The 14,846-nt window shown below is 40.3% G+C and overlaps 1 protein-coding gene across 1 annotated transcript in view; it reads left to right on the forward strand.

Annotated features, from left to right (window-relative positions):
• DTWD2 (DTW domain containing 2) overlaps positions 1-14,846 on the forward strand; it is a 74,942-nt gene that overhangs the window by 38,866 nt on the left and 21,230 nt on the right. The window contains exon 4 of the mRNA XM_056848732.1: positions 3,771-3,960. Within this exon, the coding sequence (XP_056704710.1) occupies positions 3,771-3,960 (190 nt within the window). The remainder of the gene's footprint in view (positions 1-3,770; positions 3,961-14,846) is intronic.

Genomic DNA, 14,846 nt, shown 5'->3' on the forward strand with positions numbered 1-14,846 from the left:
GCAAGTTCTATACCTTAAAGCTCCTAAAAAGTTATCAGCGATCTGAATTTCATTGCTGATTCTTTCTCAATATCTCCCAAAATCTACCTTCTATTCTTCCAATATCTACCTTCTGTTTTCCTTGTCCTGTTTATTTCTAGTTGAATTCCTGTAACTGCTGCTTGTCGAATTCCTCTACCACGGCTTCTTCTCAATATGACTTCTATGTTCTCATCTACTGTAAGACTCTGTGCTTCCCTATCACTCCTGCATTAGCTGCAAGCTTCAAGCCCTTATGGTTGTTGTTTTTTTACATTTCCCTTTACTCCCAGTTGTTAATTGTAAACTTTTAATCCTCTGTGCAGATCCCATGTCACTTCTGTTTCCTGTATTAAATGGTAAAGAGAGATAATATGAGTATCCCACACACTTACTGATTCATCTTAAAGCTTCTCATACCTTCTCATGCTTCTCTCTGGAAACTAGATAGTCTAGGGGCTACCCTCATGAGAGGACTTCCTTGTGTTCTGATAATTTGTTTGCTGGGCCACGTGGTTTGTGTTTATCGGGCTCATGACCACCATGAAGATGTTAAACTTCCTTCCTTGGTTCCTGGCCCTGTTAACAAAGGCATTTTAGAGCAATCTGGCCTTAGCACTACCTCCGATGGGATGAGAAGTCTCTACTACTTCCATGTAGCTGAGAAGCTCAGTTTCTCAGGTATCACAACCTAGATTATTGTGCTACTCTGAATGCTTTTAAGACTGCGCTATAACTTCGTGTGTTAATGTATATGCGAAATAGATTAATGTGATGCCTTAGCAAAAAGATAAGATATTTTTAGAAGGGCAAAGAAATTTAATAAAACCTACCGAAGCCCTAGGGAGTAGTAAAGCAGCATAAAATCTACCTAGGCAACACATTCTAGCTTTCATATTGTATCTGCTATTGCTCAGTATTATCTCCTTGCTGAAATACATTTAAATAAATGTTATTAAATATAGAACACACATAAAAGCTAGCAGTTTATCTGTTTGTTGTGATGCTTAATTTAAAGTACAGTACAGGTAAATAAAACCATATTCTGCGATGTATAATGCTTTATTTAATGAGCATTGTGTATTTTTCATCAAGTGCTTATTCTATTTTTCATCATGGAAATAACTAATGGGAAAAATGAATGCCCTTGTTCAAGGATTTATTGTCTTTGCATGATTATAATAGTTTGCAAAAAAATTAGTCATAAATAATATTTCAGTTGAGCAGCAGAAAATGCTAAAAGCATGTTCAGCAAGCAAATTAAGATAGTATCTATTTTTGTCAGCCCTAAATGATCTTGATTGGCATTTTTAGAGTGGTTTACTTGCTTGAGCAATCTTTGTGCTAACCACGCTAATCACCTTTGAGAGCCTTTAAAAAATAAAGTAAAATAATAACGGCTACTTTTTGCTTCAGTGGTTTTAGAGCTCCCCCCCACCCCGTCCCCCTGTTTGGCTTTAATAACTCTTAATCTATTCCCCCAAAATTTATTCAAATGAACTTAAAGTTGTAATAGATTATAAATTATAATGAAATGGTTATTTATGCAAATGATGATGGAAGCAGACTTCTCATATTAAGATAATGTGTAACCATACACACTGAAGTGGAAATTACAGATGTTCAAAATTCATATAAAAATGTATAGGAATTGTCTATAAACGTCCAACGTTGTTACATGTCAGTACTCAACAGAAATAAATTCAAAATGCATTGGAAGATTTGGGAAACTCATTACTACGTCATCTGTTTGCTTATTTGCTTCATTGATGCCATACCTTTCCTTCTAATGAGGACTTGAAGTGGTTTCCATTATTCTTCTTTCGGTCTAGTTTATCCTGAAAACAATCCTGTGAGGTAGGTTAGCCTGAGATTATGTGACTGGCCCAAGTTCACCCAACAATCTTCCATGGCACAGTAGTATCCCCGTATTGTAATCCGTCAGTCTAACCACTGCATCACACTATATATAAGCAATTATGTATAACTCTATTTCTCTTATTGGTTAAATACATTGTTTGTGTTGTGACATTGCCACTCTGTATTTATCATCTGTGCTCTACAAACATAGTTAAACCACAAGTGGTTGAATTTGTAGCTTTGTGTAGGAGCTAGCTACCTATTACTGTAGCACATCAGTGAAAGAGAACATGAATTAATGGTGGTGGGGCACAGAGCAACGTCAGCGTTTTTGAAGTTTGGTCTCTTCTCTGCTTGAAAATGGTGGAAAAGTGATCAGACATCAGGACTGAGTGGGGAGAGGTTGGCCACCTCAGGTGAATTGTACCTGCCCTTGTCTTAGTCACAGGTATAAGTTCTCATGCAGAAACCAGATGTGCTCTAACAGAGCTTGCAATCAAATCTGCCATGCAATCCTGCCATGATAAAGCCCCCTGACTATTCTTTTTTAAAATAATTTTTTATTTTCAAAACAACACAAAAAAATCGGACACAAAATACATAACAATCAGTGCACACTACACACAACCATACATCGACTAAATTAAACAGTAAACTCCTCATCTACTATTCAACATACTTTGTACGTTCCATCTTACTCTAAGTTGCAAATTATAGTAATGAAGAGCTCTTTAGAAAAGGAAAGAAACACCAATCCATACATGACTATTATTTCTGTTGCTATATGTGAATAAACTGTGTTCAATGTTTGTAACACAATAGTAACTACTCAGTTTAAAACTCTTGAAGCATTGTACAATTCAAGACACATAATCATAATACAATTACAAGTTCTTCTGGAACTGTTCCATAGATCTTTGGTTCACGAAATTTATCAGTTTAGCCATCACTGCATATTTCGCCAGTTTATCTAACCAGTCTTCTAAGCCCAGTGTTTCTTCCTGTTTCCATTAGATGGCAACCATGATTCCTGCTGCAGTTACCATATATCTAAATAACTCTTCCCTGCTTTTATCTATTATAGGTAGTAGAGTTCCTAAAACATAGTTTTAGGGTCTAGGGGAAAGATAACTTACATGCTTTTTTGCATTTCCTAAATGGTGTGCATTTTAAAGAGATTCCCATTTAGTCTTTAGATTTTAAATATGACTCTGATACCTGACATGACAAACACCCAAACCTATATTTGTGGTTCTGAGAGACAGAGTAAAGCAAATAATCGTCATTAGTTTTTTCCCTCTTGATTAGTTTTTTCCCTCTTGATGTGAAAAGGATAAATAAGGTGGGTATTAAGGTGGAAGGAGTATGTGTCTGTGTATCTACACCAGCTTTGGCTGAGTTATGTGAGAGAAATTTCTCTTTAGCTTTTATTCCCGATAAGGACTGTGAAAGAGCACAAACCCTATTTTCATTTATTTTTAGTAATTCTAAACCTTTAGAGGCTTGAAGATGCTGGTAGTGAAGTACCTTACCTCAGTAGGAGCTTTCACATTGCCCTTTGCATTGAAGCAGCTGCCAGTCTTTTTGCAGCCTATTTGAAATCCTGCTGTCCCCAGGCTCTACCCTCAAATCTCCATGAATTTTCCAACCCAAAGATGGCGACCTTAACATAGTTTCCAACACCAGGTAAACAAGGGTATAGTCCAACAAGTCCGTTCTCATGCATTAGCAGACCTTGATGCTGTAGTGCTTAAGTGGAATGAAGACCAGATGTTCTAGGGTGTTGTCTATGTATGGTTATTCTGAGAAACAGGCAATAGCTGGAATGAAAAAAAAGACAAGGAAATGGTGTTCACGAGGAGGGAAGGTAACTTTTTTCAACATTCATGTAGGTACCCTGAGCTAGCATCTGTGTGCAGAAATCCTAATACCTTGATATTATATCCTGGAGCTGGAGCAGCAAATTTGGAAGAAGTAGAATTGAGCTCTCTTGATCCCTGCATAATCATCATCATTGATGGAACATGGAGTCAAGCCAAAGATATATTCTTTAAGAACTCCCTTTTTCGGATACCTAAGCAGGTAAGTTTTAATGTTTTTATTTTAAAATGGAGTGTGTGCTTGTCTCTGTCTGTGTTGTCTTGCAGACCTCTGTCACTCTATTTTAGCATATGCTTACTATCAATTTAGTGTGGAAAATGTCACCGCAAGTGTCCTTATATGTTTGTATATGTCTCCTTTGTTGAAAGCAGTTTTGCTAATCTGCAAAGAGGTCCAAGCATCTCAAAATATGTGAACCTTTCCAGGATATAGAGAGAAGGTAGTTGGGTGTAGTGTTTTTCTTCACAAGACAGGTTTTGTTTCATTGTGTGTGAGCATGTTCAGTGCTTAAGAAAAAATATTATTGTAGGGTCATTTGCAATAACTGGAAGCCTATTGAAAGGAAGTTGGACTACATACTGTTGTCAACCTGTGTAAAGGTCCCCTGTGCAAGCACCGAGTCATTCCTGACCCATGGGGTGACATCACATCCCGATGTTTACTAGGCAGACTTTGTTTACAGGGTGGTTTGCTAATGCCTTCCCCAGTCATCTTCCCTTTACCCCCAGCAAGCTGGGTACTTATTTTACCGACCTCGGAAGGATGGAAGGCTGAGTCAACCTTGAGCCGGCTACCTGAAACCAACTTCCGTCGGGATCGAACTCAGGTCGTGAGAGAGCTTTTGACTGCAATACTGCGGGTTACCACTCTGCGCCATGGGGCTCCTGTAGTTCCACAAAAATAATTATGATTTCTACACTCAGAGGTCATGGATTTTGTGGGGCTTCAAAATTTGCCCACTCTGCTATATGTGCATCATTTTGCACCTTTAGGAACCAGATCTGGAGACAAAGAGCCTTCAAGGTTCCTTGACAGTAGAACAAGCTGTGCCTTCATGCCCTATGTAGGATGCAAACAATACTAAGGCAATTTCTCTGTTTGAGAGGGAAGCATTGTGTGCATTTGTGAGCTGGCACGAATGCATCAAGTGTTCATAGAATCATCGAGTTGGAAAGGACCACCAGGGTCATCTAGTCAAATCCTCTGCACAATGCAGGAAATTCACAACTGCCTCCCCCCCATACCCCCAGTGACCCCTACTCCACGCCCAGAAGATGGCAACAAAAACCCTCATAAAAGCAAATTCCTGTTTCAATGTCCACATTTAGCCTGCTTATCCAAACTTGGCTAAAGGACAAGTAGTGATACCAGTCAGCTATCAACTGTAAATGCATTAAATAAGTAAATATTGCCTTGAGCTCCTGAATGGGGAAAGGGACATAATATAAAGGCAGTGAATAAATACATTCCAGTATTTTCAGTGTTTCCGTTTTTCTTTGAGGGAGGGTGCAATTGTCCTTTTATGAATGATTTGTCATAATTAATACATAAACGATTGGATCTAATGAACTATGAATTGTAAGAAAATAGCACTCATCCATAAATGCTAGTATGTGAGCTCATACTGCACTACATAACATGGGTTCTCTAGCAGTTCTCATGATTCTATTCATTCTGCTTGAGTAGAAGAATATCCTTTTGGGTTTAGTTTCTCTTTTTTATTCACTGTTGTAGTAGGAGGTATAAAACAGAAGACAACCCTTTGTGTTCAGAAGGGCTCCTTTGGATCCTACTTTTGGGTTCAACATTGATATGATGATGTAACCTCTTTCATACATTATTAGTATGAATATTGTATTTAAAAGAGTTGTTTTGGCATTTGAAATCATAGTTTATCAGAATGAGAATTAATTAAGTGGGAGAGTTGTACAAGTAGGGCTCTTCTTCCAGCTATTTGGATCCAAGTAACCAAACTGAAAATTTTGAGAGTTAAGGTTTTATTTATGTTTACCAAGATTAATCCGAACCAATATGAAAATGAAAGTGTGCTATTTCTTGAAAGATCATGGAACTGGTATCACTTTATCCAGGGTTCACTGTAAGTAGGTAAGTAGATAAAACTTTTTTAGGAAATGTGAAGCAGTTGTTCAAGTAGGTATGGATCCTAAGCAGATTAAAATAGATGCTCGTCCCTTACTTTTTACATCTCCCAGGAACACACAAGTGGGGTGGGGGTGGGGGAAGCCTCTAGGCCGATGATAATGGCAGCTGCCTAATCTGCAGATTCCAAAAACAGTGGGTTCATTAGGATCATGATTAAAAGAGCATGCTTGTTCAGAAGTCCAGATCATGATGTTTGCTTGCAAGGTCGGGGGGGGGGGGGATTATCATTTTTTTTACATCTGTAATTCTTTAATAATTCAGTAGACAAACGCATTCCAATTACTGCATCATGTTATGTATACTCTCTCTTTAATTCTTTATATGAAAAGTGTTGAAAATACTGAAACAGAATCTAATGTTTTATATTTAATTTCTAAGAAATAGTACGCTGGAAATCAAGGGTAGTGTTTGCCATTTCAGTAAAATAAAAGATCTTGTGTATCCCAGATTTGTCAACTTTTAATCTGCCTTTTAATATGTTCTTTCCATTGTCTTTGTCGCATATTAATTTAAGAGTTGCTTTTAGAGCTTTAAAGCCCAAGAGAAGAGCAACTTGCAATAATGTATCTTCAAGCATTATATAGAGCCATTTAAAAACAGACTTAATATGTCTAGTGTTAGCTCAAACAATCAGTAAATTATCCTTGTATTCATCTGCTGTAGAACTCCATGGAAATTTATTATCTTCCTTCTTTAGTATGCCAATTTTAATCTTTATAAAAAAAACCCTATTCAATTATTAAGAGTTGTCTATCTCATTAGAAGAAATAGCAGCAGTTCTACCTGTAGTACTGCTCAGGTGGGTTTATTTCCTGAGCTTGCCCAGGTTTCTTAGATTTGGTGTTGAAAACCCACAAGCCTTTACTCCTGCTTGTCTTCAACATCCAAACTGAGGACTCTTATTTGCGTGGCTCAAGACATAAAAAGTGCCATAATAATAATATTATTCCAGAAAATCTTGGACTGCCTGGAGAAGCTGCCCTTGCAAGAGCCTATTCTCTGACAGCAGGAGGGAAAGCTGCTCAGCCAGCTGGGTGTCTGTCCAGCGTGGCTTCCCTTTCTCTGCACCCTGAAATCATCTCTTTGAATATCCACCACCCCCACATTCTGCATCAGAGGAATTTCCACTTGAGCGAATTCCCTGCTTTCCTCACCTAGGCAATCCTAGGGACTAGTACCTTCACTTGTGCATGAGAAGAGTGAGAGTTTTAACTGTTACTCTCCCTTTAGATCTCCCTCTGGGTAAATGTGATTGATTGGGACAAATTGTAGGTCACAGAGATCTAGCTATGACATTCAAAATAAAAGGAAATTAAATAATCAAAGAGTACAAATGGTCTGCTCAGCCTAAGGCTGAGTGAGGATACAATGAAAAGGTGAAAACATGTAATCCTCTCACCCTACACTGTTAGAAATGAAAACCAATCCTGCATTTTTCTAGGCCTTTTTCCTTGCCCAAAGTGGATCTATCTTACCTTCATGTACCTTTCTGTGTCTTTCCAAGAAATAAAAAATAAGGCCAAGGTCAATGGTGCAAAATAAAGTAAAAAAATATTTTATTACTTGGTAAAAATTCCCAAAATTCCTTACACGTTTCGCCAAGAGGCTTCTTCAGGGGAATCTATTAGTCTTGGAGTGATTCTCCGAAAAGAGTACATGAACTTATTTTTTACGTCTTAGTGACTGGTGTGTGTGTAAAGTGCCGTCAAGTCGCAGCCAGTGACTGGTACGGCCCTTATATTTCTCCTTGTCTTTCCAAGAAAGCAAATGCACTCTTCTCTTTCAAGAAAACAGAGCATCAGAGACACATGCTGCAGACAGCCAAGAGTGTAAGCTTATCTCAAACGAAGATCTGTTGGTAGCTGAAAAACAACAGCCAGAGCGCCATGCACTCAATAGAAGATACAGTTATGAGACTCCTAATCTGAATTCAAGGAGGGTAATTGACTCAATAAAGGAAGCCACAGCACTCAGTTTGCAAGACCTGAGCAAGACTGTCAAAGATAGGACATTTTGGAGGACATTGATTCATAGGGTCGCCATGAGTCGGAAGCGACTTGACAGCACTTAACACGCGTGCGCGCACACACACACACACACACACACACACACACACAAAGCCTGTCTTATCACACCAAAGACACTTCCAGCAAATATAGAACATGTAGTTGTGTGTAATCAGCATGTCACACAATGGCCCTATAGAGCACTTATTGTTAGGATATAAGAGGGAAGCCCAACATTGTTCTGGGTTTGTACTTCACCTCAGAGGGATCCACCCTGCCAGGCAGACCTTTTCTTACCCACAGCAACATGCTACCTAGGTAAATATACTGTGTGTTTGTCTGCCTGCCTCTGCTCAATCTGGGAATCGGTTTTGGGGGTCTCTCTAATTGCTTGTCTCAGAATATACTCTGACTTGGATGATAGTCCATCTCTGTATGAGTTGTGGATTAAGGAGGGAGAGAATGCTTACAACAAAAGATCCCTCTCTGCCTCTCGTAGGGAAGGTCTGTGTTTGTTTAATTGATTTATTGAGATAATATTTCCTCGGGGACCTCCAGACCGCATTTGCATGCAGTGTTAACTTATGGAACTCCCAGCTGCAGGACTTTCCTGAAGGGAGGCAAAACTCCTCACTTAACCCCCCCCCATTTAATAACACTTGGTACTTATCCTAAACAATATTTAACGACTAGGTACTTATGCAAAATGTTATTTAATTAGAACAGGCTAGTATTACTTGAATTTGCAGTAGTTCAGCATTAACTTTGTTCTCAGAGCTGGGAATTCTCCCTGTTGTCACTCGCTACGTGGTCAAAATGGAGTCCCTATGTGAAGTCTTAGTCCTTCATGGCTTGAAACAAAATGGCTAAGTGCAACTCCTTTACCTAGGAGCCAGCATGGTGTAGTGGTTAGGAGCAGAGGACTCTAATCTGGAGAAAGGGTTGGCTTCCCCACTCCTCCACATGAAGCCTGCTGGGTGACCTTGGGCTAGTCACAGTTCTCTCTGAACTCTCTCAGCCCCACCTACCTTCCAAGGTGTCTGTTGTGAGGAGAGGAAGGGAAGACAATTGTAAGCCAGTGTGAGACTCCTTAAAGGTAAAGAAAATCAGGGTATAAAAACCAGCTCTTCTTAATTCAGGATCACCTTCCTTTCCTGTAATTATAGTAATTGCTGGGGGGGGACACAAAGTTGAACCAATCAAAGTTAACTCAAGGTCAGTAGTCATAATTGTGTGTGTGTGTTAAGTGCCATCAAGTCATTTCCGACTCATGGCGACCCTATGAATCGATGTACTCCAAAGTCTCCTATCCTTAACAGCCTTGCTCAGATCTTGCAAATTGAGGGCCATGGCTTTCTTTATAGAGTCAATCCATCTCTTGTTGGGTCTTCCTCTTTTCCTGCTGCCTTCAACTTTTCCTAGCATGATTGTCTTTTCCAGTGACTCTTGTCTTCTCATAATATGTCCAAAGTACGACAGCCTGTTTAGTCATTTTAGCTTCTAGGGTCAGTTCAGGCTTGATTTGATTTAAACCCACTGATTTGTTTTTTTGGCGGTCCAGGGTATCTGTAACACTCTCCTCCAACATCACATTTCAAAGGAATCTACTTCCTTCCTATCAGCTTTCTTCATTGTCCAGACATAATTAGCCTTTCAGAAGTTACTTTAGCCACATGACTTTAATCATTCAATTATGTGGGAAAGACCAAGTGCAGGCTCTGTAAGAAAATCCCATAAAAATTGGCTCTGCTCACAGTCGAGTAATATTAATCATCCCTTCCCTGCTCTGTGCATTTGGCCTCTGCTGGAAATCATCCTGTACTACTGCTGCTCTGGTGCTGTGGAATATCCTCCCAGAGCACATATGCCAGATCCCTTTCTTGCTGGCCTTAGTAAAGCATGAAAAGCAGTTTTATTTGTGATTTGCAAGATGATTAAGTGTTTGGAGCACCATCCTTATGAAGAAAGGCTGAAAGAGTCTGGAACTTTTCAGTTTAGAAAAGAGCCAACTAAGGGGCGTGGGCAGGCCAGAGGTTTACAAAAAGATGCACAAGGTAGCATGGACAGAGAGAACTTTTGTTCCCTCTCTCAAAATACTAGAACTTGACAGCATCCAGTGGAAGTTGATAGGCAGCAGATTCGGGATGGTCAAAAGGCAATACGACTTTGCTCACCAAGTGATTAAAATGTGGAATTCACTGCCAGCGGCTGTAGTGATGGGCACAGGCACAGATGGCTTTAAAAGGGAATTAGACGAATTAATGGAGGAATAGGTCTACCAGTGGCTACTAGCCATGGTGACGAAAGAGAATCTCCACATTCAGCGGCAGTAATCCTCTGAGTACCAGTACCAGGAGGCACCATTGGGGAAGGCCTCAGCATTTGTGTCCTGTTGCTCTCCCTCCTGAATAACTGGTTGTCCACTGTGTGAGACAGGATGCTGGATTAGATGGACTACTATTTTGATCCAGTGGGGCTCTTTTTATGTTCTTAATTTCCTTTGGTAGAAATTGCTGCAGTTTTCTTGGTGAACTGAGCTTGCATTTATTATGCTTTGGTTCCTGTTCTATTTTAAACGTTGTTGTTAGCAACCATGAGCCTCACGTGGCGGATTTTTTGGGATCAGTCAGTTGCCTGAGTACTGGCTTGCTGTTCAACTGCTGCCACCATCTGGAAGCCAGAAGAGAGAATTCTCCTTGGCGTCTTACTTCCCAGATACGTTTTAAAGTAGCATAGCAAGCAGCGTGTGTGCCAATTATCACATTTGCACAAGCTCAGATGGGAAGCCTGGGTGTAGGCAGAGGTTTTGAGGCAAAGGGCGAAATGACCCTTTAGCTTTTAGCTCATGGTGGAAAGCCTCTGCTTTTGGATGAACCAACTGCTGAATCCAGGGTTGGTCCAAGTTGTCATTTGTCACACTGTTGTTTGATTGATTTCTATTGCATTTTTATTGTTGGAAGCCACTTCGGGATCCTTTGACAAGAAAAGCATGATACAGATATTTTCCTAAATAAATATAATGCTGGCCACCATAGGACTTGCCCTGGAAACAGGAAACCTCAAATATTGAACGAACACAGTGAGACGCAATATTGCAAGGTATTAGAAACTGGTATGTCTTGCTGGCTGTGCTGTTTTTAAAGACTTCTAGACTCTGGGGTAATAAGGAGAAATATTTCTTTTGGGGGGATAGCAACAGTGGGGAGGTGGTGACTACTACTGCTGCGCCCAGTGACAAGGTAAGGGGGGGTAGCAAAAGATCTTGAACGTGCAGAAAAGGCGAGAGAGTTTTTCAGAAAGTTAAAGAGCAGCTCACAGGAACACTGCTGCCATGTACCAAAGGTCCCCATTGTATACTCAGAGACTGGTCAGATATCCTGTTTACGTAAATTCGAATGGAGTGGAGCTACAGCTACTCAAAAACAAAGAGGGTTCTTTAATGGTGCTTTAATAAGAGGTACATATTCACCGTCAAACTTATTTTCTGATAGTATGGGGCTGAATGAAAACCTACAGGCATGTGGTAACAGTGATTCAGTTGCATTACTGCTTTCTCTGTTTCCAACTCATTCCCAATTGACTATGCTACTACAAAACTGTTCAGTGGCTGCAGTTGTGTTGGCTAAGTATGTGGTGAAAAAAATTTCATGGCTGTAACATGTCTCTGATGGTCCTCTCCCATCGTTTCCCCCCCCCCCATCACAACGGTTTGGCTGTTCAAATTAACATTAAAAGGTAACCCATGAAACAATTGTGCCTCTTAGAAACATTTCTTGAATGTTAGTAAGCTCAAACAAAGACCTTCCCAACCACTTTACATACAGCTCTGTGCTATGTGCTTGTTTTATTTTAAATCTCTTAGGAGTTATGCTAAACAATTGAAAAAGTGAAAGAACTGTCTGGAAAGTTCACAATGATGTTCCTTTTCATAAAATTTACGTATCGAAAGGACTGTAACGTTCTGCTGCTGCTATCAATAAAAGTTATTGGTGCCTGAACGGCGGCTTTTTTATAGCCAAAAAGATCAGCCTAACACAGGTTTAAAGAGTGTCTTCCATGTTTTATTTCCATTAATACAAAGGTTATATTATTACACTATTTTCTTATAATCAAAGTGTCTAACCCTTTGAGAGTAAACTGTATAAAACAGTAGTAAAGCACAATCCATGTTTTGCTTCTTCTCAGAGTGTGCAGTATTTCTTCTTTTTCTCTAGAGATTTGCTAATTTTTTATTCCTTCAGAATAAGTTCTCTTTTGGTACCAGCATTTATTTGCTTCTAAAGTTATTGGAGCAAGTTTTTATTACAAGAAGTGATTTAAATATTAATAGAACAGTTGCCACACAAAAAGTTGTGGCACTACAGCAAATTATACTTCTGACAAGACGAGCATTGAAACAAGTGTAGGCCGAATGTACATTCCACTAAATGGGCAGATACTGCTGAAAGCAGTAGTCATATGTTTAATTTGTCCTTCTCCATAGATAACATCTAAAAGAATTTACAGTGCAGTCCTAAACAGAGTTATACTGTTCCAAGCCCATTGACTTCAATGGATTTAAAAGGTATAATGGTTAGAATTGTACTGTTAGCCTGTATCGCAACTTTGTGCATTTCTTTGCTTCCCATCTAATGGTGTGGTGTGAGGAGCACACTGTTCCGTGACCTAAAGACACAGGTAAGTTTGCTTTAAAGATACTAGTGGTTGCAATTTTTGCTTTCTTGCTGTTCAGATCTAGGAACAAGAAGGTTGGCAGGAGGTGTCAAAGGGAGAATAGCCCAATACTGACACAGTTGTGCAGTAAACTACAGCCACAACTTGATTGATTACAACCATTGGAGTATTGGTGAGGCATGGGGGATGGATCCGTGTATCAGGCAACCCATCTGTCATCCAGTGTCAACCCTGCCAGCCCACCTGCTGGGTGAAACTGCATGAAATGGCAGATACTGGGATCCCACATGGGTGCAAGCTACTATGTGGTATCCCACATAGTAGTGACACCAGATGACAGCCCTTGAGCTGGGCCTAATAGTTCCACCTCCAAGATCCCATAAAGGGTATCCCCACAGTTGGAGGACACAGGCACACAGACACTGCCTTCCCCCCCAGTGAATCCAGCCCTGTGCCCACACCGTCCTCCACAAAGTTGTGACAAAAACAGAGAGATTGTGCAAGCATTGAAAACACCCCACAACACCCACCAATTAAGGGAGGGGGGGCGAGGAAGCTGTGATGACTGACTGCAGGCTCCACGGCGGGGGGCCAGGCAGTCCAGAGAGGGAACCTCGTCCTTCTGGGCCACCTGAGCAGTCCCACCCCAAGCTCTCAGTGCCACCCATGATTGGCTCTGGGCCATCATTGTAAAAGCTTGCCCAAGTCAGAGAGCATCAATTTGAAAACAGTCGTGTCCATCTTACAACAGCACTTGGCTTGCAACCTCCCTACATACTGTGATTTGCCCCCAGCTCCTGGAGTAGCCATTTTTTGATGGTGCCCCCAACTGTTCTCAAAATTCCAAAAATGCACTACTCCTCCTCAGGCTGAGAAGGGTTGACTTTTTTCTTTCTTATCCCAGCATTGTCACTTAAAAAAAAAAAAGTAGTTAGGAGTATCTGTGTTTCTTTGATAGGTTCATGATGTTTCTTTCCTTTTCCATTTTTGTTAGCCTTCCCATTTTTTCTTCTTCTGATGCAGGCATTTCTTTGTGAGAAATGATACGTTTCAAGAATCCCCAACCCTGTTGATCCTGCAGACACTTTTGAAATTTACTAGGGCTATAATAAATAACAAAACTTTGGATGGAATTGTTTATTGTAGGGGTGCTAATGGCAAGGAAAGCCAGAGAAAAGTGGGGAAAAGTTAACTCTGACATTTATGAGTGGAGACAGGCCTGAATGCACAGACTTTTAACTTTGCCCTATATTGTGGCCTCTGAAGAGGCTTCCACTTTTACAATCATGTCATTTGGACAAATGTATATATTCTATATGACTCTTTATTTTTAGAAATATGATTGTATATGCAGCATACCATTGCACCCTGGACTTTTCTAAATCACCATCCCCCCAGGATGTGGAGAACATTGTAGCAGGAGTCTAAAGAACAAGAATGAAGGAAAGGCTTTAGTTCTTTTGAAGGTTTAGCAAATGATAGAGTAGCTTAGGGTTGCCATGCATGGCCTGGCAACTGGCAAAAGATGAGGGATGCTGGGACTAACTGTTTAGGAGAGGCAATCAGCGGGCCCAGCACAATGAAGCCACTTCTGGCAGAACCCAGAAGTGACATAATTGCACTGGGGGGGGTGACACTCTAGCATCCACCCAACTATGGTTTAACCTTAGAGTTTTGGGTGAATCCTCAAGCATCCCCCAGCATGGTGACATCATTAGGGGTGTGCATCCGGATGTGCTGAACCAATAAAAGCAGAAAAAGCCATACTTCATTGTCTTACTGAGATGCTAGAGAGGACCAAGTTTGCATTATAATTGTGGAGTAATTCATAATTGATACAAATATTGCTGTTAGAGTAGATTAGAACCTTATAGGATCAATTGATATTTTGGGTTGGATCTAGATTAAATTGGGAAATTCCATTGGTTCCTCCTTCCTACTGCAGATCGCTCCTCATATCATTCCTCAAGGTCTCCGATCCTCTAGGTGTAGCATTTCGTAAAGATCATTGGGCTGCAGTGGAAGGAGAGAGGTAGGAGTGATTCCATTCAGCTGAAGGAAGATTTATTCTGGATTCCACCCTTGTAATGCTGTGATTTACCATGGAGGATTTTATCATCAAAGCCCAAGTTGATTAAAACTGGGTCTTGCTGTTGATCTACTAAAGCTTTTGTTGAGTCATCTTCTAATGAAATCTTGAAAATCTAGCTTGTTTATGTATTGATATTTGTATTTTTCAGCCTA

Source organism: Euleptes europaea, chromosome 4 (genome assembly GCF_029931775.1).
Source record: "Euleptes europaea isolate rEulEur1 chromosome 4, rEulEur1.hap1, whole genome shotgun sequence".
Taxonomy (NCBI): Eukaryota; Metazoa; Chordata; class Lepidosauria; order Squamata; family Sphaerodactylidae; genus Euleptes; species Euleptes europaea.